This window comes from Zalophus californianus, chromosome 8 (assembly GCF_009762305.2).
Source record: "Zalophus californianus isolate mZalCal1 chromosome 8, mZalCal1.pri.v2, whole genome shotgun sequence".
Taxonomy (NCBI): domain Eukaryota; kingdom Metazoa; phylum Chordata; class Mammalia; order Carnivora; family Otariidae; genus Zalophus; species Zalophus californianus.
In genome coordinates, this window is record NC_045602.1 from 138,878,199 (window position 1) to 138,902,192 (window position 23,994).

The 23,994-nt window shown below is 53.6% G+C and overlaps 1 protein-coding gene across 1 annotated transcript in view; it reads right to left on the reverse strand.

Annotated features, from left to right (window-relative positions):
* TAF4 (TATA-box binding protein associated factor 4) overlaps positions 1-7,517 on the reverse strand; it is a 67,847-nt gene extending 60,330 nt beyond the window's left edge. Inside the window, exon 1 of the mRNA XM_027623443.2 lies at positions 6,133-7,517. Within this exon, the coding sequence (XP_027479244.2) occupies positions 6,133-7,468 (1,336 nt within the window). The 5' untranslated portion in view covers positions 7,469-7,517. The remainder of the gene's footprint in view (positions 1-6,132) is intronic.
* Positions 7,518-23,994: the final 16,477 nt, after the last annotated feature.

Consider the following 23,994-nt stretch of genomic DNA (forward strand, 5'->3'; position numbering starts at 1 on the left):
TTCTAAAATCCGACATTCAATTCAACATGGTCATAAAGAACTGTTTTCGGATTTCCCCAACCTCTGGAGCTGGAAAACATTTCAAAATATGCCCTCTGGGATGCGAGTTCCCCAATGTCAGCGAGGGTGTCCCACACTCCCTGGTCACACCCTCCTCACAAGGTTAGTAGTCAAAGAAGTGGGAGCGTCCTTCCCCTCCCCCTCCCCACGGCCACAGGGAAGAGACAGAGAGGTCCCGTTAGACTCCAACTTCAGGGTAAAAGAAGGAAAGCCCAACTCTGCTTCGAAGGCCGGCAGAGCGGCGGGGGGAGCTCTGAGCCTCCAGCCCCCATCTTTACCAGGCTGGCTCGCCCACATTGGGAGGGCCTCCATCCACTCACATGCCAGGGCGCCACCAGGAAGGCGGTCACAGAAGAAAGCCAGACAAGGAGGGGGTATCCACACACTCTTCAAATTGGAGGGGGGCCTAAATTGTGGACAATGTTTATATCTCTTTGTGTTCTGAAGCTTTTAACCCCTCAGCATAGATATTAAGGATATTTAAGATCATATCACATCACAAATTGTCGTTGAAAGTGTCCCTGGCCCTACCAAAGAAATACAAAGTTCCCAGTCTTCAAACACAACTCTACACAGCCTGACCCACTACACAAGGTGTTAGGAAGCTCTGACTGTAGCCCATACAGCACCGAAGTCCACGTGTTTCTAGTTTACCTGCCCCACACCAAAGCAACCTTGGCCCAGCTGGAAACAACGGTCCCTCACCCACGGTGCACAGCACCCAGGACAGAGGCTCCTGCTGCAAAACGTACCTCTCTCCTTCGCTTTTCTTACTGTCACAGGCCTGATTAAATAAAAGGCTGCTGATCTCCAGCGTCAGAAGTCTCAAGAGATGAGAGCCCTAAACAGTAACTGTTTCCCAGGACAATCAAAAAAACCTGGGGCGCCTGGGTGACTCAGTTGGTTAAGCGACTGCCTTCGGCTCAGGTCATGATCTCAGGGTCCTGGGATCGAGCCCCGCAATCGGGCTCCCTGCTCCACGGGAAGCCTGCTTCCCCCTCTCCCACTCCCCCTGCTTGTGTTCCCTCTCTCGCTGTCTCTCCCTCTGTCAAATAAATAAATAAAATCTTTAAAAAAAAAAAAGAAAGAAAACCTTAGACTCCTTTTTATTGTCAACATGAGGAAGAGTGCTTCTGAGAACTTTGCAAATTCCCCAAACCTAAGGCAAGTTTTCTCCGGAGTCCTTTTAAATCTCTGCTTCAAGATTTTCAAAAACAGTTGTTAATTATGTCTCGATCAACTCACACACGATTAGCTATTTATAAAGAAGCTTTCTTCAAATGTTCCATTTAAGATGAGCAAAGCTCACATTTATATACTGAACGGGGCTTCAGAAGCATACCAGGAACTACCTTTATTTTGATTTCAAGGAAAACAGACACGTGTGCGTCCCTGTTCTGCCCCACTGAGCTGCTTCATTTCTAGGGCAGGGTCTGAACTGGGTCAGTCCCGTGCTGATCAAACACTGCTGCCCAAGGGGACCTGGTGCCCACTTGTCAGCAACTCTGAGCAGGAGCTTCAGGGCAACTTCCACAGCACAAGTGAGAGCCTGGGCACTCAACCACCATGGCCCAGAGGCAACGGAACAATCCTGGGGCCAACCCCTTTGGCCCCTCAGATTCATGTTCACCGTTCATCGACCACCCAGGTAGCAGAGGTATCACTCTCCTAAACACTGCCTTATGGGGCCCTAACACATACGGATCTACCCCTCACATGGCAAATGTAGAGGACTTGGAAAGTCCTCGACTCTTCAAACTCCAATAATTCTGCCATAAGCGTACAGCACGCATTGTCCCGAAGATACAGTAAGTTACCCATAAGAGAGAACAGATACCCCAGGAGGGTCTAAGGGGCCCCATTCCTGGTTACTGCCAAAAGATAAGAACCACCAGCTCCAAAAGACACCCACATATGCCTGAAACACCATCCCACCCCCAGTCACCAAGATGGCTTTGTCCACCCTCAAGACAATGGGGACAGTCAAGGGCAAAGCCCGAACAGACGGTAAGAATGGCCTCCCCCCCAAGTCAGCGGTGCGCAGGCAAACGCTCAGGAAAGCGACCTCTGTCCTACGCTAAGCAGACCTGTCCAGAGCCGGCTGTGTACAGCTCTGAAAGGGTTTTTTTGCTTCACAAATGTCACTGTTACCCAAGTATATCAAAAGGAAAACTCTAAGGCCTTTGGCCTAAGCCAGCCCTGCGCCCAGGCCCCCTCCCTCCGCAGGCAGCTGTGCCCGCTGCCCCCACAGCTGTGCGACATGTCCCCAGTGTCCACGGCCCACCTGGGACAACCTCGGCAACTTCCCCGCTCACACAACCAGAGTCAGCCACCACAGCAGACTCCGCGGTGACCAACGACATGTCCACGTTTGGTACAGTTCTGATGAGAGTAAAGTGTCTTTAGACTTCACTCCATCTACAGCAACGTGATGCTTGAAAACCAGAGAAAAACGTAATGTACCTGGGGTAGTGTCTGCATGGTGGATGCGACGTGACAGCGGTGTGTCCCATTCATCCCTGTCAGTTCCACAGTGCTTCACGGAATGCCAGCCCTGCTTTCTAGCTCCAAGGAAAGGCCAGGGTGCCATCAAGTAACAACATCTCAACTTCCAAACACACCCCTCATGCCACAGCATGGCTGCAAGCTGGCCCGTAACTTCAGTGCTGGGCTCTCCACCTGCCACCGTCCGGCTCAGGGTCAGCCCTCCTGGAACCCAACCTGGCCCCAACGGCATAGAAAGCCTCGCCTGGACTCAAATACCTGCACCCATCCTGGGTGGGAGCCCATGCCCTAGCCGCTGTTCCCTACAAGCAGGGATAGTAACATCGAGCTCTTAACATCTGAAGTAAGGAGCAAGCCCACGTTCCCAGGCCAAGGCATCCACCGTGAGGAAACACTGCTCCATCCTAGAATGAAATCCTTCACTCGGCCAAACCTCAGAGTGACAGGAGAGCATTCTCTGCAAAGGCAGGACAAACTGATGTATGCTGAAGATGCTAATCCGGCAGGCCAAAAGATCACCTTCAGAAATGAGCATCTGTAACGTAGCATCTATCTGAAAAGATCTTTTAAAACCGTTTACGCACATGCTAATTTTGGTGTCATATCACTTTTTCTCTTTGTTCAACTATAATCATAACCTCACTTCGATGTTATGACTTTGAAGCTATATGAAACTAGTGCTTTCCAGAGTTCTTGGGACAACTGCCTTTGCAGCAAAAATCTCTTCTCCGTGTTTGCCATTACCATAGTGGAAAAAATTTAGACTCTGCTGCCTTCAAACGAGCAAATTAATTACAGTAACATAAAGGCTTCTTTACAAAACTGTCCTGACAAAGAATATCAAGATGGAATTTGCTAAAACCAAAGTCCACATGGGCTCCCAGTGAGCAGTGAGAATGGAGCGTGAAGGCCCAGGGCTGGCATTAGGCCCTGGTGAGACCTCCGTCCCTCCTCTCCCCACCTGGAGCTGCAGGAAGGGGAGGTGCGGAGGGGCAAGCCTCTTTCACACACACTCCAACCTCCAGCAGTCCGTGAGCTCACCTGACACCCGTGTGCAGCCTGGAACGCCCCGCCATGCCCACCCCGAACCCCTTCCCAAGTGTTTGCGGCTCTGAGTTGTAACGAGAGTGAGCTATTAGCCAAGCAGTTATTTTTATAAGTCACTGCTACCTCCTCTTTATACGTCTTTATGATGAAAGATCCCAACGAAGAGGAAACATCAAGTAGGAGAGTTTAATATTCCCTGATTAATTCTTTAACTAGAGTATTCATAACTTATCATTTCGGTTTACAGAATGACACTATCTAAAAGAACTTTATCTCGGGGTAGTACTTTTTACTTTTTTTTGCTTCTGCTGTTATAAAAATGAGGTGATATAACTAATCAGAGTTCCCAATTAGTGGAGGTCGGGGGGTGGGGAGCAATGAAGAGATGGATATAAATCTTTTCTGTTCTAGAGGACATCCGTCACCCAAATGTCAACATGGGCTGCTCTCTGCTCTTAAATATGGGGGACTTAACGCAAACACTCGTGGACAACTCTTGCAAAGAGTCGGTATGTTTACAGCTTTTTTTCAAGGAGTTGTCTGCTTGTCACACGAAGACACCTCTAATGGTGACATTAGAACAGAAGACGAAAGTGAGTCCAGGGTCACCCATGACAAAGATGGCAGATATGCCCCTTTCCAACCACGGCTTCCTCCCCCCAGCAGGAAGAAGGAGGGGGCTTCACCTGTACAAAGGCTCAGACCCAGGGGATCCAACCAACCCCAACCCGCCCCCTCTACAGGAACCGCTCCGGCCCTGCAAGCCAGGCCAGGCCAGGCCAAGCGCCCGCCTCACCAACTACTGAGGAGCTCACACCAGTTTTGAATAACAAAAGTACAGCTGGGGAATGGTCTATGCTCTGAGTAAGGCAAGTGCTGAACTGTGTGGGACCACCCAAAAGGCATTTTTGCAGCTAAGTAAAGAATATTTTGACATTTTACATAATATCCTACAAACCTGAATTCCCTTTTTCAAAGGTTACTACAGATCAGCCCTACTCTCCACTGAACGATCAAAATACACATAAGGAGCAAAAGAAAACTTTCAATAAAACATCACAACCTCAAAAAGAAACCAAACACGTCGTCAGGGGCATCTCAGCACCTCTCCGGCAACTTGTTTGATGTCACCCTCTCCCCTCAGAGCGCGGCAACCCCCACCAGCACCCCCAGAACGCAGGCTGGGGTTGTCAGCTCTCCCCGCCCCTGCCCAGATCAAACACCCCCCCACCACCGCCCAGCAAGCATTACCACCGGTCCGCGCCCTGGCATGCTCCAACAGGGAAACCCCCTCCTCCTTAAGACGCTGAAATTCCATCAAGGTGACCACCGGCTCTTTTCCGAGCGCACACGCGGCCAACGGGAGGTGCTGTTTCTACTACTCCTGCCCCCGCGGCGCCTGTTACTCCACAGCAAGGAAGGAGCTCTCCAGAAGCTCAGCACTAGCGGTCCACACAGAGGAGATGGACAGGATGGAAGAGAGCACGGGGCACCGCGACTGTGGAAGTTTCTCTCTGCTTGGGAATCCCAAACCAAGCAGCGTGACCTGGGATGCTGTGGGGGCCTTTCGCCGTCAGACCCGAGGAACCCTAACCAACCGCCGGAGTGACACAGGAGACAGAGAACCTGCACGGGCTGTGGAGCCCATGGCTCCGCGTTACCAGGCGTCGCCTGTACCTCTGAGAGACCCACTGATTTCACTGGAGGATACTAAGCAAAGCAGCTGGGCACCCTGTAACCAGAACGCTGTGCTGCAGGCCACAGTGGTCGCAGGAAGTGCATAGCACAGCGCTGAGGCAAGGACGTGGCCCAGGAAGGGTGTGTGCCCAAGGATCCCTCCAGGGCTCACCTGGGATCTCTGCCATCCTGGTGTTAGCAGGGAAGCGAAAGCTTTCCATGCGGACTTGCCCAGCCACAAGGAAGGAGTGTCACTACTCTGCCTGACCTCACCAGTTGGGGGGGGGGGGCGGGTAACTAGCCCTCCATCACAGCCCAGGATAGGAGAGAAGCAGCAAAGTTCAGTGAGGACACAGGCCATAACACAACTGGTCCCAAAAAACCAGGAGGCGGAGCACCAAGTGCAGAAAAGCATGGACCCTGGCTATACAACCTACCAAGCTGTTCCCCTGGAGGCCTGCTGCCAAGGCTCTCCACCGAGGGGAGGGGGGCGGGGGAGGGGAGGAGCGGGCAGGGGCACACACCGCCAGGAAAGGAGCTGCTCCACTGTGGGAGCCCAGAAACTTTGCAATGCAAAGAGCGAGCTGAAGCCAAGCGCTGCCCAAGGAAAGGGACCCCTGCAGCCACAGCACCCCCCGGCCGTGCGCGCGCGCACACGCACACACACTCCCGCACACACACACACTCTCACACGGAGGAGAGCTTTCCCGCACCCGGCAGGGGAGCGCCCCGGCTCCTTCGCTGCAGGCCCGCGCAAGACCCGTGACCTCAGCGCCCTGCCAGCCCCACAACTTCCTGGACTCCCGGCGGGGGCGGCCAGACCCGCCCGACGCGGCCACTCACCTGGGGGCAGCTGGAAGTTCTGGATGTTGGTCGGGTTCTGAGGCGGCTGCGGCAGGCGGGGGGCGAGGACCGTGGGCGTCAGCGTGGCCCGGATCCCGCCGGTGGTGGCCGAGGGCGTCCTGGGCAGGCTCTGGGGCCCCGCGCTGGCCGAGCCCTTGGGCAGCCCGGTGGGGGTGCCAGGGGCCGGCGGCGGCGGCGGCGGCGGCGGCGGCAGTCCAGCGGCGGCGGCGGCGGGCAGCGCCCCTTGCATAGTTGGCCCGAGGATCATGCCGGCCCCCGCGCCGGCCGGGCAGCTGGCCGCCAGGGCCTGCGGCGGCGCGGGCGCCGGCTGCACCGCCGTCTTGGGCGAGTCGGCCTTGGCCACCTGCGCGGGCGCGGCGGCGGCGGCGGCGGCGGCGGCGGCGGGCCCCGGCTGACTGTTGGCGGCGGGCGGCGGGGCGGGCGCGGGGACCGGGGCGGGCGCGGGGGCCGGGGCCGGGGCGGGCGCGGGGGCCGGGGCGGGCGCGAGGGCGGGCGCGGGCGCGGCGCTGCCCCCGTTCTGCGCGGCCGCCGGGGCTCCGGCCGGGGGGCCGGGCGGCCGGGCCAGGCTGGCGGCAGCAGGCGGCGGCGGCGGCGGCGGGGCGGCGGCGGCAGGGGGCGCGGGGGGCGCGGCGGGCGCAGGGGGCGCGGGGGGCGAGGGGGCGCGGGGCGCGGGCGCGGAGGGGGCGCCGAGGAAGGGCGGCGTCTGGATGACAGTGGCGGCGGCGGCGGCAGGCTTGGGCGGCGGCGCGGGCGCGGGCCCGTTGTGGAGCAGGCTGACAGCAGGTGCGGCGGCGGCGCGGAGCGAGGTCCCCAGCGCGGCGCTCCCATTCAAAGTTTGCGCGGCGCCGGGGCCGCCGGGCGGGCCGTTGCGGGCGGTGGGCTGGGCGGCGGGCGCGGCCGCGGCCCCCGGCGCGCAGGCCCCGGTCCCGGGCCCGGCCCCCGCGCCCGCGCCGGCCTCGAGTGCGTTCAGCTTCGCGGCGGGCCCTGCGGGGACAAACGGGGCGGCGCGGTGAGGACGCGGGCCGGGCCGGCGCCCGCCCGCGCTCAGGCCGCGCCGCGCTCTACCTGCGGGGGGCGGCTCCGGCGCCGCTGCGGGCGCGCCCTCGGCCGGCACGGCCGCTCCGGCTCCGACATGGTTCCCGAGCGCGCCGGCGGCCGCGGCCCGCGCCTCGGGCGCGCGGGGCGCGAGGTGGTGGTGGTGGGCCGCGCTGGCCGCCAGCTGCGACTCGAGCGAGCCCACCAGGTCGCTCACCACTTTCTCGTCCACCTCGCTGTTGAAGAAGACCTCGTCCAGCAGATCCGAGCCCGCCGCCATCTTTCCTCCTCGGCCCGCCGCCGCCGCCGCTCGCCGGCGCTGGGCGGGGAGGAGGCTCCGCGCGGGCGGGCGGGCGGGCGAGCGGGCGGGCGGGCGCGGGCGGGGGGCGGCGCGCGCCTGCGGGGCGGGGGCGGCGGCCGGGCGGGCGGGGGGCGGCCGGCGGGGGGGGAGGGCGGCGGCGGTATGGTGCGCAGGCGCGGCGGCGTGCCCGCCCCCGCCCGCCGCCCGGCGCACCGCCATTGGCCACGGCGCCCCCCGCCCGACCGCCCGGCGCCTCGCCATTGGCCGCGGCGCGCGCTTAAAAGGCGCGGCCAATGGCTGCGAGCGGCAGAGGCCGGGGCGCGGGCGGGCGGCCTGGGCTCCGTGGGGGAGCAGGCGGCCCCGGCCCGGCGGGCCGAGGGGGTGCGGGCGACCGGGCGGGCCCGGGCTCCAGGCGGAAGACCGGCAGGGCGCGGCGGGCGGGGCCGGCGGCCTGTGCCTGCTGGAGGCAACGGCGGTGACTCTCTCTTTGTCTGCGCTCGCTCCAAAATGGCTGCGGCCAGAGCTGACGGGAGCGCCGGGCAGGCGAGGGAGGGAGGCCGTGCTCCCGAGGCCCCTCCGCGCCGCCGCCGCCGCCGCCGCCGCCATCGCGGGCCCGAGGCCGGGGGAGGGGGGAGTAGGGCTGGCGGCCCGGCGTCGGCGCCACGGCTGCGGACGGGCCGGGCCCAGCCGAGGACGCGCCTCGCGGCGTCGGTGCGCGGCTGCCGGGCGAGGCGGTACGCCCAGTGCCCCGCGCGTCCCTGTCCCCGCGCCCGTGCCGCGGCCCGAGCTTCCCCGGAGCGGCGCCCGGCCTCGGGCGGCAGGGCCCCCGCACACGAGTGTCCCTGAATCAGCGCCTGTGGCGCCCGTAGTTCCGAGTCGGGAGAGGTCCAATGTGGACGGCCTCTTGTCTTCCCGTCTGTTTCCTCTCCTCCCTTTGACAAAGTGCGTGACCCAAAACCCTGTGCGCCAGCACCTCGGCCGTAGAACTGGCTCAGGTACAGTCCTCTTCGTGCGGGTGTTCGTTTGTTTGCTCTTTACCCAGAGACGGTGTTCCGGGACGTTTGGCGGGGGCTTCCCGGTCCCCGTCTTCAGGGACAGCCGCGGCCTCTGGGCGGCGGGAGCCGGCCCGCGCCGCCCGAGGACGCGGGTCCCACACCCCGGGCCGAGACCCTGGGCCCGGGCTCCGCGCCCCGGAGGAGCGGGACGCGCGGGGTGTGTGAGGGCGGGGGGCTGGGACCCGCGGCACCGGTGCCGGGTCCCCTCCAGCGCCTGGAGCCGGGCGTGGGCGGGGGGCTGGCTTTCAAACAATAGCAGAAACGTGGAATTATGTGTCAATTGTAATCTTGAAACGTTGACAACTAATTAGAAAATTTTAAAGGAAACCACGTAAAAGCATTGGCAGGCTGACTGCAGTCCCCCCCCCCACCCGCCCCCAGTGTGACGACATCTGTAGTGGTACGTCCGTAGTCTACACCCTTGGAGCGCTCAGATTGGAGTGGGGGGTAGAAAAGCGAGCAGTGGTGCGGGTAGGAAGTGGAACGCAGATTGTGTTCCCGTGCACCCGCGAGGGCCGGTGTGAGCAGGGGGATCCCCACTGTCAGGTCACCCCTGCTACATTACTGACAGCTTCCCTAAAGGAAGGATGGCAGTGCCCTCTGAGGGCATTCCGACTTGTCCACACAGCAGTGGCTTCCTGAGTTCCCTGAAGGCCTGCCAGGACCCCTCCAACCCAGGGCGTCTCCCCCCAACCCAGCCTCCATTCAGCCTGCACCCTTGGGTGCATGCCACGTCTCTTCATTCCTCTCTGCACCAGGCCTGCTCCCCACATTGGCGCGGACATCACCCCCAGTGAGCTGCGGGGCACTGTCCTGTCCAACAGGAAGTGTGGGAGGTTAAGTCTGAACCCCCACCCCACCCCCCAGGAAAGAAGGGAGCTGCAGAGGAGGATGAGGCCATTCTGCTGCATCTGGTGCTCCCCAAAGCCCCGCCCACCTTGAGAGTAAACAGGGGCAAGGAAGTCACGGGGCGTCTCCCCACCTCCTAAAGTAGGGAGGGGACAGGCTCCCAACCGGTGCCCCTTGCTCACCCTGAGGACCTGGGGCATTTTCCTGGAATATCTGTATGGTTTTACTTGTTGCCACAAGGAGTTATGACCTCTGCACCTTGAAAGAGACCTTCCACCTCGCGTAAAGAAAAAGGGACAGTGGAAATGAGTGCAAGTGTAAAGACCATGTTTAAACACGGAAAGACCTTTGCTGTGGGAACAGCAGAACCCGAGATGGCAGCCTTGCCACCTGCCATGCCACAAATGTGCAAGACCACAGGTGGAAGGGAAGGCAGCTGTCCAGGCCAGCAGCCACATGGGCCTTTTCAATCTCTTAAACAGTATATTATCTTTTCAATAAAACAAAGAAAGCATCAGATGCACTCTCTTAAATGTAAAAATAAATATAACCAAGACCACAATTTCATTGTTGCTCTCTCTGTGTGAAAGACATGCGGTGTTCGTATTGTGCATTATGTATAGTGTATTACCTATGCTCTTGTTGTCCATCTGGAATACTACATGATAAAACATTAAAAAAAAGACCTGCATTTAGCTGTCAGCTGGTGGCCCCGGGCCAGGCCGCCAGAGTCCTGTCTGACAGGTGACTTCTCCACCTGAGCCAACAGTGCTCCTCAGCACCTTGGACCCCGCAGGATGTGCCCATCACTGAGAATGGATCCACATCTCAGGATCAAACTCATGAACACACAACTGATCTGTAGATGCAGGCACATTCATTTCTTAGGGCCATCAACATTATCATAAACAGCGACTTACAAAACAACAGGAATTTATTCTCTCAACTCCAGAAGCCACGAGTCCAAAATCAAGGTGTGGGTAGGGTCCTTCCTGCCTCTTCGGCCTCTGGTGGCCCCAGGCGTCCTGGGCTTGTGCCACATCCCTACAATCTGTGCTTTCGTGGTCACATGGCTTCTCTATCTTTGTGCCTTTCATCTTTTGAGGACACTAGTCATTGGATTTAGGGCCCACCCTAAATTCAAAATGGTCTCATCTTTTTAAATAAAGGGGGGTGGGTGGGTGTCTGGGTGGCTCAGTTGGTTAAGTGGCTGCCTTTGGCTCAGGTCATCATCCCAGGGTCCTGGGATCGAGTCCCGCGTTAGGTCCCTTTTCTATGGGGAGCCTGCTTCTCCCTCTGCCTGCCACTCCCTCTGCTTGTGCTCTCTCTATCAAATAAATAAAATCTTTATTAAAAAAAGTTTCATCTTAACATACTTAACTACATTTGCAAAGACCCCATTTCCAAATAATGTCACATGCTAAGGTTCCGGGTGGTGTGAATTTTGAGGGGACAGTTCAACCCAATACAACGTATGACCAGTTTGTCCACTTATGGAGAGAAGACCTTCCAGATAAATCAGAAGGCAGTCATCAGCCTGATCAGCCCCTTTGCCCCAGAACAGTAGCCTGAGACATGATGAGTCTGGCGTGGAATCCACCAGTCAAGGCTGCCCTCTCTGTTCTGCCTGGAAAAGGAAGTGTGGTGGTGAAATCTGCTCAGTGGCCACCAGTAATAAGCAAGTTGACGCACTGAGCTCTCCACACAGGGCTAAGCCCCTGTGGCAGTTGGGGGGATTGAAGCCTAGGAAGGTTGTCATTAGCTCAAGGTCTCTCCCGGTAGGGACGGAAACCTGGGACTCGGACCCTAACACTGACAGACAGTGGTGCTGCTCTTTTCAGGCTGCCAAGGCTGCCCAAGCCCATGGTACACCAATTAGATGTCCCTCCTAAGTCAGAGTCAGAGTCAGGCCTGCCTCCTCTGAGACTGACCCAGATCTGCTGGATGCGGGCTGTCTGCAAACTCTCAAATGACTCATTTACAACAGTTCTTGGCTGAGTCCCACAAATAGCTAACTACAGCTATCATGGATGGCTTTTACTAGTTTAGCTCAGAGAGGAGCTTATTTCAAAGTTCAGGTGGGAACTCTGAGGTCAGCCTTCCTGTGACGTCTCCCTCGCCACCCGAAAGTGCAAGCAAGAAACAGCCTCACTATCAGTCAGAGGAGCCTCCTGGGTCTTTGCGTCCCTCTTCCCCAGAGAGGTGCGATGCTGCCAAACTCCATTTTCTAAGCATCATACCCATCAGATGGGTTTTTTCAGGTAGAATCGCTTATTGCTTTGGTTAATTCCTAACATAATTTGCCCCTCACTCAGCTTAAATGCTCAGTTTATAAAGCCCAAGCCTCAATCCATGAAAACCTACCTTCTGGAAAACCTTAGCTTCATTGCGGGTGCTCTGGGAGACACACCAAACCATAGGTTTCGTCATTGCGCAGGTTTATTTCGTTAGCATTAATTGTTTGGACAAGATCCATAAAGCTAAGATTTTAGGCACTGACCCTTAAGTGCCAGGTAGGATGTTAAAAAAATAAATGAACTTTGAAAATTATACCATTTACAAAAGCATCAGACAACCACATAACTCAATATAAAACTAACAAAACAGAGCATAAGACTGATGGACAGAAAACTGTAAAACATGATTGCAAAAATTTCAGGGAAAATAAGTACACGGAGGGATACACCAAGTTCAAGAATTGGAAGGCTCACTCTTGTGAAACTGTCATTTCTTCCCACCATGATCTGCAGATTTGATACAAAGCAGGTTTTAAGATCCCAAACAGGGTTTTTTTCACAGAAATTGAAAGCTGGGCTTCCATTTCCAGTGTGGTAGAGTAACCTCCTATTGAACTAACCTTCCCACAGCACTATGAACTCTGGACAAATTACGGAACACCAGTTTCTGGAGTCGCCAGAGTGAGCACGGGCAGGCAGATGCTGGAAAAGTGAGCCACCCGGTTCCGTTGCTTCACGCCTAAGGGCGGGCCACCGTCCATACCACACTGGGCAGGTAAAACCCCTGAGTCCTTCTGGCCTGGGGAGCTGGGAGACAGATTAGGCAATGGCAACCTCTGGGGAGTACAGGGGCATCCCAGGAGGGAAAGAGTGAAAGAAGGGGAGGCCCAGATTCTGTTGATGAACTGGGCCTCAATCTCCAGGAAACACTGGAGCACACACATGGGGCAGACTCCAAGCAACTGGACTAAGAATAAAAGAACCAAGATGAGGTCCAACACGAGATCAGAGCTGCCGTCCATGGGACAGTCTTTGCAGCCTGAGCCGGGCCGAGTCTTAGCCTGACACCAACACAAACATGAAATAACAAAACTGACTCCAAAGATATGTATGTGTGAGTCTGAAGTCCACAGAAAATAACACTCGACCCGTCAAGGAGACAATCTAAAAATTGCTCAATATACAAAGAAAAGGAGAATGTTAGCCATTCTCAAACGAAAAAGGGTAATAGAGATTGATCCCTGGTGTGACCCAGGTGATGGAATTAACAAACAAGAATTTTACTTAGTCTTTATTTTTTTAAAGATTTTATTTATTTATTTATTTATTTATTTATTTATTTATGCAAGAGAGAGCACACGAGACGGGGGCCAGAGGGAGAAGCAGACTCCCAGCTGAATGGGGAGCCCAGCTTGGGACCCAATCCCAGGACTCCAGGATCATGACCTGAGCCGAAAACAGACGCCCAACCAACTGAGCCACCCAGGCACTCCATCAAACAAGGATTTTAAAATAACTATCATAACTATAATCACTGAAGTCAAGGAAAATATGTTTTTAATGAGTGGCAAGATTTTTTAAAAACCACAACAGAGAACTAGAAACTATATTTAGAAAATGGAAATTCTAGAACTGAAAATTAAAATATCATCAATATAAAATTAACTGAATGGTCCTAACAGAAGAGTGAGTGACAGAGGAGTAACAAGTGAACTTGAAGATATATCAATAGAATTTATTCAATTTGAAAAAGAAAGAGTGGGAATAAATAAAAGAGTTCAAGGATCTGTGAAACAATTTCAAAAGGTCTACATATGTGTACTTGAAATCACAAAATGAGAGGTGAAAGAATGGGGCAGGAAAAAGTATTTGAAAAAAATAATTTCTAAAATTTTCTATATTTGGTAAAAGACGTGAATCTACATCCTTGAAGAAGTTCCACAATCCCCACCTACGATAAACTCAAAGAAAACCATGCATAGGCACATTGTCGTTAAACTGCTGGAAGCCAAATGCAAAGATAAAATTCTTACAAATAGCCTAGAAAGATGACACTTGTCATCCAGGGAACAATACATTGATTTTAATGACTTCTCATCAGAAACTATGGAGGCCAGAAGAGAGTGAAACAACATCTGTAAAGAACTGAAGGAAAGTCGGTCGACACATTTGTAGAATGTCAAACCTGTTTTCAAGAATGAGAGTAAATAAATGTATTTTACTATAAAAGAAAATTAACAGAATTCATACCAGCAGACCTGTATTACAGAAAATGCAAAATAGGAAATTCTTCAGGCTGAAGGAAAATGATACCAGGCAGAAACTCGATCATCAGCAAAGAATGAAGAATATCAGAAATGGCCCATACCGGAATAAATAAAAGAGTACTTTCCTCTGAATTCCTCCCAAATCTATATGTCTGTTAAAAGCAATGATTCTAACATTGAACTGTGGGGTTCTTACTGCGTGTAGATGTAATACACACAACTATAGCAGAAAATGGGCCTATGACGTTGAAAGTCTCTACATTTGGTATGCATCCGGGGCCATATTAACTCACAGAAGACTGTGGACTGTAATCCCTAAAATGATCACTAAAAACAAAAACAAAAACACACAAAGGAGTATATCTAGAAATCCAACAAATAAATAAAACAGAATGGTAAAAAAAAATATTCAAATAATCCAAAAGAAAACAAGAGAGGACATTTTAAAAGGAACAAACATAAAACAAATAGATTACAGATCCAAATCCCACTAAATCAATCATTGTATTAAGTGTTAAGCATTAAGCACCTCAATTAAAAAAGATATAAAAGCAAGACTCTGCCATATGCTATTTTCAAGGAGGCGCTTTTTTAAAAAATATATCATGCCAGGGGCGCCTGTGTGGCTCAGTAGGCTGAGCGTCTGCCTTTGGCTTAGGTCATGATCCCGGGGTCCTGGAATCGAGTCCCGCATCGGGCTCCTTGCTCAGCGGGGAGTCTGCTTCTCCCTCTCCCTCTGCCAGCCTTTCTGCCTACTTGTGATCTCTCTCTGTCAAATAAATAAATAAAATCTTAAATATATATGTACACATACATATCTATATAGATAGATAAATATGTATATACATATCATGCCAACGGTAAGCCTACCAAGGAGGAACTGTGTTAACACCACATGAAACAGACTTCCACAGAGTGCTGTCAGGGAGAAAGAGGGGGGCTGCACAGTGAAAAATGGGTAATTCATTGAAAAGACAAAAGTCATAAATCGGTATGTACCTTGTGACAGCTTCAGAGTACATGAAGCAAAAATTGACAGAATTAAACAGAGAAATAGATGATTCAACAATCACTGTTGGAGATTTTAACATTGATCTCTCAGCACTGCATAGAACAGATGAACCAAAAAACTCAGTAAAGACACAAATGACCTGAACACCATGAACTGTCTTGACCTAGTTTTTACCAAACACACCCAACGCATCCTTTTTTTATTGTATACAGTATGTTCAGCAAGATAAAGCAAACGCTGGGCTATCAAACAAGTCTCAATACATTTAAAAGGACTGAAGTCATACAGAATATGTCCTCTGATTACAACAGAATTAAAACCAATAACAGCAAGATAGCTATGGAAACCCCGAATATTTGGAAATATCTCACTAACCTCTGGGTCAAAAAAAAAAAAAAATCACAAGGGAAATTTGAAAATATTTTGGACTGAATGTTACTGAAAATACAACATATCAAAATGTGTGGGCTGCAAACCAAAGCAATGCATAGAGGGAGTTTTCGTTTATAACGCTCGTATTAGAAATTGATGCGTTAATCCTAAAATTCATACAGAAATGCAAAAGTTCAAACGTAGCCAAGGTAATCTTGAAGTAGATCAAAGCTGGAGGATTTACGCTAGCGCCTATCCAACCACTGTAGTAATCAAGACAGTGGGATATTGGTACTATGGGTAAGTAGACCAACTGAATAGAATAGATAGTCCAGGAAAAAAACTCACGCATACCGTCAGCCTACTTAACGACAAAGTGGACAATGACATGGTGAGAAAAAGATGGTTTGTTTTTTTCAGTAATTGGCACTTGGTCAATTGGCTGCCCAGAAGGATGAAAAACAAATTTTGACCCAAACCTCACACCATACAGAAAAATCAAATCCAGCTAACTGAAGATCTAAATGTAAAAGGTAAAATAATAAGCTTTTGGAAGGAAACATGTTTATCATCTTGGAGTAAGTTGGTTTTTTTTTAAATATACGCAAAAAGCCCTAAACCCTATAGAGTAAAAAACTGATAAATTGGACCGCATTAAGAACTTCTCATCAAAAGACGCCTTTAGGAGAACGGAAGGTAGCCCACCGCATGGGAGAAGATACGAACAATACGGAAGACGAGAGAGGCGCGACACCCCTCGTAGATGCGGAGAAGGACTGGGGTGGGCGAGGTGCTCGGCCTCCTCTGTCACCAGGAAATGCAAATTAGGCCCACTACGGACGCCCCCCTCCCTCGAAAGACCAAACTCAAAAGGGCTGACACTACCTAGTTGGCGAGGAAGAGGGACATCTGCTGATGCAAAGCTGCTGGGCAATTTCTACAGAGCCGCATGCCGACCCAGCCCGGCCTGGCCCCGCAGGTCTCCCCGACACATGCCCTACAGGACGGGTCTGTGTGCACCAGGGGACAGCAGGGCTCATGGTCCCCCCAGGCTGGAAACAACCCAAACTTCAAACAACAACGGTAAAATGGATAAAGAAATGGCAGTCTATTCACACAACAGCATTAAATGGGTGTGTTTGTTGAGAGAATGTGTTGATGTGTGTAGTTTTTTTGTAAATGTCACACTTGAGTGAAAGTCAATGAGGGAATGCGTCAGAGTCATCTGTGCATACTCAGCTTTCTGAGCTGGGAAGCCTAAAACAAACCCCTCACCCTGTAAGAGAAGGACACCTGAGCCCAGAGATGGCAAGTGACTTGGCTAAGGACCCCAGGAAATGGGCGAGTGTGGACCCAAATCCAGGTGTCCTGAGTTCCCAGCCAGGGCTCCCGCCGGTGCAGCAAGCTGCTCTCATCAACATCCTTTTTTTTTTTTTCTTCCTCTGGTTTTGGTTAAAAACAAAACAAACCATAAAATGTACCATCTTAACCATTTTTAAGGGTACAGTTCAGTACTGTTAAGAATTATTTGCATTGTTGCGCAACAGATCTCCAGAACTTTTCCACCTTTTCAAACTGAAACTCTACTTAGACGGCTCCCCATTTCCCTCCCCCCAGTCCCTGGTAACTACCGCTCTGCTTTCTGTCCTCCTGATTTTGACTCCTCTACGGTCTCTCATAGAAGTGGAATCATCTAGTATTTGTCCTTTTTGTGACGGGCTTATCTTACTGAGCATAATGTCCTCAAGGTTCGTCCATGTTGTGGCAGGAGTCAGAATGTCCTTCCTTTTCAAGGCTGAATATACCCCAGTGTACGGATAGACCCCATTCTATTTATGCACTCATCCATCAGAGGATGTCTAGGGTACGTCCACCTCTTGGCTGCTGTGAACATGGGCAAATGTCTCCTTGAGACCCTGTTCTCAGTTATTTTGGGTATAAACCCAGAAGTGGTCTTGTCAGCATTCTTACATTATTTTCTACCTGTGGGTTTTACCACTTCAACTAAACTGTGAGGTCCTAGAAGTCAGGGATCTATAGTTAATTGCCAATGTCCTTGGTGTATAGACCAGGAAGACACCTGGGGCTGCAAACTGAGCCCTGCTTGAAAGTATCCGGTGCAGGTGGACCCTGGGTTGAAACCCCTGTCCCACACAGCCAGGCAACACTACCCGCACCCCTGGGGAACTAAAGCTAAAGACACCCTGACTCAGGGGCAGGCACCAAGCAAGGCAGGGTGGAAGGGGACTAAGTGAGCATCTCTCCTTGTAAGGACACCATTAAAGCAGGTTTCTGGGGCTCAGAGGTGCTGGTTAAACTCTACTTCTTATGTTGGATGCTGGGCACACGGGCCCTCACTTCCTTATTATTAGTTAAAAGATGTGCTGTGATATATACACTTGTATATGCATGAGACATTTAGCATTTAAAAAGTAAAACAAAAACACACACGCAGACTCACATGGGGCATGCACCTGCACAGGTGAGCACACTCGGGTGCACCCCACCTCTCTGGGAGTTCTGTCCACAGGATTTAGAGGGACCCAGTTGCCTGCATCCTAAAAAGCTCATTGCGATGAATCTCCTGTCCACTGAGGTTGAGACTTGCTGCTCTAACAGAAAGATGCCCACACTCACAATCTTTTCCCTCAGGATTCCTAAAATTGGGGAATGATTGGAACGAGCCATTTGCTCTTCTCTTGGGAAGCTAAATGAGTAGCATGTGTCCGAAGTATGACGTTGGAAGTCATGGGCAAGCCGGTGAATCTCTTCCTTACGGGAGGAAGTCTTGCCTTCTCACACATTAAAAACTTTCCCGAGGGGCGCCTGGGTGGCTCAGTTGGTTGGGCGACTGCCTTCGGCTCGGGTCATGGTCCTGGAGTCCCGGGATCGAGTCCCGCATCGGGCTCCCTGCTCAGCAGGGAGTCTGCTTCTCCCTCTGACCCTCCTGCCTCTCATGCTCTCTCTCACTCTCTCTCGGATAAATAAATAAAATCTTTAAAAAAAAAAAAAAAAACTTTCCCGAAATTCACGCCAAGATGCACGTTGACATTCCCATTCTATCCAAGTGGGTTATACAACTCAGAAACAGCAAAATTAACATCCTGCCCTGGGAAACCCACATGCTGTTTTTAGAGCTCATACAGCAGGCAGACAGCCCAGCTCTGCAGTGGACAGAGGTTAAGTGTTCTCATTATGAACCCAATGCCCCACTGACCCTCTGGAGTGAAACTGATTTGTGTGAGAAAGAACAAAAGCACATGCTTGAGACATAAAACAGAGGACCCGGAGACCATGAGGGAATGCCCGCCTCAAGCTCTGAACTCAGGGATCGCCAGGACCAAGGTGACTTTCTCATCCAGAAACTATGCAGTGTGGCCTTTCCCCTGCTTCAGGCCTCAGTGCTGGCCACTGTCCGGGGCCCAGGCTCTCCAGGAGAACACTGGAGATGAAGAGGCCAAGAAAGGCAACAGGAGGCCCTAAGGCTCAGCTCCGATGGCGGTTTCCTTTCTCTTAATGCTTTTTCTGCCAATGTCCAATTTTTCTTCAACGAACGCATTTTTCTTTTATAATTAAAAAAAAAGAAGCATTGCATGGTTTTTCATCTTTTAACTTCCTCTTGAAGTAAAACGCACACATTGAAAAGTGCACAACTCAGTGAATTTTCTCAAACTGAACGCACCCACGTCACCCACACCAGATGGAAAAGCAGAACATGCCCTGCATCCCCAGGACCCCCTTGAGTCCCTCTGGGTCACTCCCCCAAGGGTGACCACGCCTGACTTCCAATACCGTGGTTCCTGTCGCCGAGCTTGGGACTTTATGTCAGTGGAACTACACAGAATTCTCCTTCTCTCCCGTTTTCCCCAGTGTTTTATTTTTGTGGGGGGTTAGTTTTTGTATTGCGATAAAATGTGCATAACATAAAATTTAGCACTGTAACCATGTTAAAGTGTGCGCCCTAGGGGCATTGAGTATATTTGCACTGTTGTGCAGCCGTCCCCTCTGTCTAGTTCCAGAACATTCCGTCACCCCAAAAGAAGATACTGGAACAGCCAGTCCTTACCCCTCTCTCTCTCCAGTCTCTGGCAACCATGAGGCCATTTTCTGTCTCTGGATTTTCCCATAATGGGCTCATACGATATGTGTCCTCCTGTGTCAGGCGTCTCTCACTCCACGTCATGTTTCCGAGGCTCAGCCATGTGGTAGCAAGCGCCCCTGCTTCACCCCTTGCTGAGACCGAGTGATAAGCGCGGGGTGGCCGGGCCAGAGTCGGGGAGCCCGTTCACCCGCGCACGGACGTCGGGATGTTTCCCTTCAGCAACAGTGCTGTCGGGCACATTCATGTGCCAGGTCTGGTGTGGACACAGGGTGTCCTCTCTCTTGGGCACACCCCTCAGAGAGGGACTTGGGGGTCGGATGGCGACGCTGGGTCCAGCTTACAGAGGCCCAGACTTGTCTTTGTGTCGGGACCCCTTCCCTGAACAGTGGGTGAGGCCCGGATGCCTCGGCCAGCCTGCACCTGCTTCTAGCCCGCTGCTGCGGGTTCCGTGGGCCGAATGTGCGCCACCCGTGTATCCACTCTGCAGGTGCTGGGGCTGCTGTGAAGGAAGCCTCTCAGAACATTCCACACTGGACCGTGGTGACAGAAACACAGGTTTCTCTTGGGAATACCGACAACTGTGCACATTCACACACAGGCGTGCACATCCCTCCCTGGCTCTCCCTGGCAGATACCAGCACCTCCTCCGCTCGCCCTCCCTCCCCCTAAGCTGGCCAGCCTGCACCTGGGGGCCTGAGGCAGGGACCACCAGGGGCTTCCCAGGCCGATATGGGGGGGAGAGAGAAATGGGTCCAGGGACAGACTTCCGGGCAGAGGTTCCACACGCAGGCATCTCCTTCCACAACATGGGGAGGGGATTGCAGTCCTTGATTCCTTGGCACATGCCTCCTGGACGCCACTGTGGGCCAAGCCTGTGCTAGGCTCTGGGGACATGTGCCGGCAGGGAAGGGTGACAGGAAATGAGGAAGGCCATGAGTCAGGGAGCCAGTGCCAAAGTGGCACAAGGACAGTCAGCAGGGTGAAACATGTGCTGCCTAGGAAAGGGAGCCAGGAGGGCATCCTGGAGGCAGTGTCCGGGGAACAGGCCTAGTTAGACTAGGCAAGGTGAGTGCCCAGCAGGGGGCTCTGCTCCTGCAAAGGCAGGCGGCTGGGCACTGGGTATCACCTGTGCTAGGCCGGTCTCCTCGTTGTCCCACTGGCTAGTGGTGCAGACACAGTGTCATGGCAGGTAGTCGTCACCCAGAATGGCTTTGGTCCTTCCTCTGGCCCCTGCTGCCACCCAGCCTCAGGCCGGCCCTGAGGTTCGGGTTTCTCAGCTTGTGTCCTTCTCGGGACATGCAAGGACCAGGGCCTGGGGAAGGAGGGCCGGCCCGACCGGATCCACAGAGCGGGAGGGACCCTCGAAAAGAGAAGAGGAGCCTTCGTGGGACGGCTGTGCAAGTGTCATCAGCGGCACGGCCCAGGGCAAGGTGCCTCAGGGCACACAGCCCCTCGGTGTGCGGCGCTGGGGGTCCCCCAGGCCTACTGGGAGACCAGCAGGCCCTCAACCCTCTGTCCTCCTGTTGGGAGGGTGAGAACATCCCATCCACAAGGACACTGCTAGGCGTGCACCTGACCGCAGCTGGTGGCCTGGTCTAGGTTCCCGCCTGTGCCACCCCAGTGGTCAGCCCACAAGTCCCGCCCCGCCACCCCCCGAGGTGAAGCCCAAGCAAAACACCAGCCAGCCTGTGGGTGTGCAGTTTCCATCCTGGCTCCGCGCCCAGCCCCAGCCCCTAGCAAGGGTCTCACTTGTGGAAGGCGTTCCGTGGATGTCCGTGGCATAAGTGCATCAGTGACTGGGGGATTCCTCGATCAAGCAGTCAACGAACGGTTCGATGACTTGGTGGTCTGAGGGTCCAGTGCTGTTGGCTGTGACAGCCACCTGTCGTGTCTGGACAGCACAGCCTGCCCGCCCCTGGGTGCCCCGTCAGCACTGCCCTCCCTCAGACACACCGAGTGCTCTCCTGCATGGGGGGGGGGGGGGGGGGGCGCGGGATGAGGGCGGGAGACCATCCTCCCAATTCTCCCTGAAAGGACGTAGAATTTGTAGCAAAGTGGAGCTTGAGGACACCCCTGCTGCTTCTTCCCGCCCCCACAGGACCCCCGTCTCTGGCCTGCCTATGGCAACTTCCTAATGTTGACTTATTGAGCTTGCACACAAATGTGGGGGGGGGGGCCTGCCCCTGTCCAGGGCCCTCCAGCCCCCACTTCCTCCACTAGCCACCCGGCGGTGTGTGTCCCTGTGCTCCAAGGCCTGGGGGGTCCCATCCCCCAGCTCTCCTGGGTGGCAGTGAAATTTCCACATGCTTGGCTTCCCTGCATCCCTGCACACCTCTCTCAGCAGCACATCCCTCCCTGGGTGCCCTGCCCGCTCTTTGCGCATCCTCCGGCAGCTTCCTGAGAAAGGTGCTCAGGACCCTCCTCACCTGCACACAGCCTTAGGCAGCGCTCTTACGAGATTCACCGCATAGAGCTTCTGGGACAAAGAGCAGCTTCCCCAGGACGTGGAAGGCCATGCTGCTGTGGCCTGCGTCCTCGTGTGGCGGCCACCAGACCCAGAGCTCCTCAGATCCCTGACTCCTCACCCAGGATCCCGGCTGCTCTCTGGAAGCTTAAAGAGTCAGTTTTCTATCCCCTGGTTCTGGAAATTTCATAACTCTGTGCCTGGGGTGGGTTTTCACTCCCTCAGCCTGGAGCCTCACATCCTCCTGTTTTAGAACATTTTCTGGCAGATGGTTTGCTTGATGGCGCTCTCCGTTCCATGTTTTCCTAACTCGCTAACTGCAGGTTAGACTGTGCCTAAGCCGGTGGTCTAATTTTATGTTTCCTCTTGTATTTCGTTTCTTTCTAATTTATGGGATATTTATCTCTTTTTTTTAAGATTTATTCATTCATTTGAGAGAGAGGGAGAGCAGGAGCAGAGGGAGCAGAGGAGAGGGAGAGAGAATCTCAAGCAGACTCCCTGCCGAGTGTGGAGCCCAACGTGGGGTTCCATCCCACAACCCCAAGATCACAACCTGAGCCAAAACCAAGAGTCAGACACTTAACCGACTGCACTACCCAGGTGCCCCACGGCACATTTATCTTTGACTACATTTTCACTCTTGCTATTTTTTTAATTAAAAAAAAAGAGAGAGAGAGCGCGCTCTTTCTTAGTCTCTGCCTGTCCCTTTTTTATAGCTTCTTGTTCTTAGGTGAAAGGTGTGGTATTTTCACTTATTATCTCTGTGAGAGATTTTTTTTCTCTTTTGCATTATCTTTTGCTCTTCTTGTTTGTTTCCTCTGGGCTCCTTTATTTTGGCAGGTATGGAATCTACCTTTCGTGTTAGATACCCTTACCTCGAGGGGTTGGTGATCCTGGAGGTACCTTCATGAGAGGCACACAGTGCTGATGTGAGCAGCGTGCTTGGATGGGTGAGGGCAGCCCACTAAGGGGAAAGCCGAAGGGTCCAGGCACTTGGCCAGAGGTCTTAGGAGGCTAGGCCAGTCCTACAGAATCCTCAGGTCTCCCGTGTGGCAGACGAGCCTGGCCGCCAGCAATCTGGGAATTAGCAGAGTCCAAGCCAAGGTCGCCTCTCAAGATGTGCCTGTGCCTCCATCTCCCTGTTCCTCCCTGGCTGGTACACATGGCTGTGCCTGGGACCCCGAGCCCAGAGCCTCCTGGCCCTGACCCCCAAGAGCAAACCTGGGGCCTCCAGTCTTCTTCCAGCCCGAGCGGCGGGGGTCTGGGGTCTAGCTGCTCCTTGTAACTGTTCTTCCTGCCCTCAACCCCACTCCATGCCCTACCCTCTGAGCCGCCTGGCCTCCTGGATTTGAAGCAGGCTCCCCACTGAGCAGGGAGCCCAGTGTGGGACTTGATCCCAGGACCCTAGGATCATGACCTGAGCCGAAGACAGATGCTTGGCCAAATGAGCCACCCAGGCGCCCCTGGAAGGAGATCTTACAATTGCATGAGTTGCTGACAAATAAAATCAGATTTCTCATAAAAGCCAGATTTCTTTTTTTTTTAAGATTTTATTTATTTATTTGAGAGAGAGAATGAGATAGAGAGGGCAGGGGAGGGGGGAGGGTCAGAGGGAGAAGCAGACTCCCTGCCGAGCAAGGAGCCCGATGCAGGACTCGATCCCGGGACTCCAGGATCATGACCTGAGCCGAAGGCAGTCGCTTAACCAACTGAGCCACCCAGGCGCCCCTCATAAAAGCCAGATTTCTAGCTCTCCTTAAAAACGGGGGGGTCTGACAGCTCCAGACCCAGCATGGCCTAGGGCATTTAAAGCCAAGTGTTCTTGACAAGTCACTTAATTTTCCCGAGTTTCTATATATTTATCTGTAAAATAAAAACTTACTTTTAATTTTTGAAGAACAGTCCAGGGCAATACCTGCCCTCCCACCCAGGAAACATGCTGTCCACACCCTGCCCACGCGGACACAGCTCTCCACACCAGGGAGTGTGCAAGCCCCGGGCCTGGAGAGTTAGGACAGCGGTGGGCAGGACTGGGGCCCTCGCCTGTCCTCTCCACCCACTGGGGAGGTGACCCTGAGGAGGGTCCCTGGCAGAAGTTTGCCCAGCACACCTGGACGAGGTGTTTGCACCTGCTGTAGGTGCTGGGG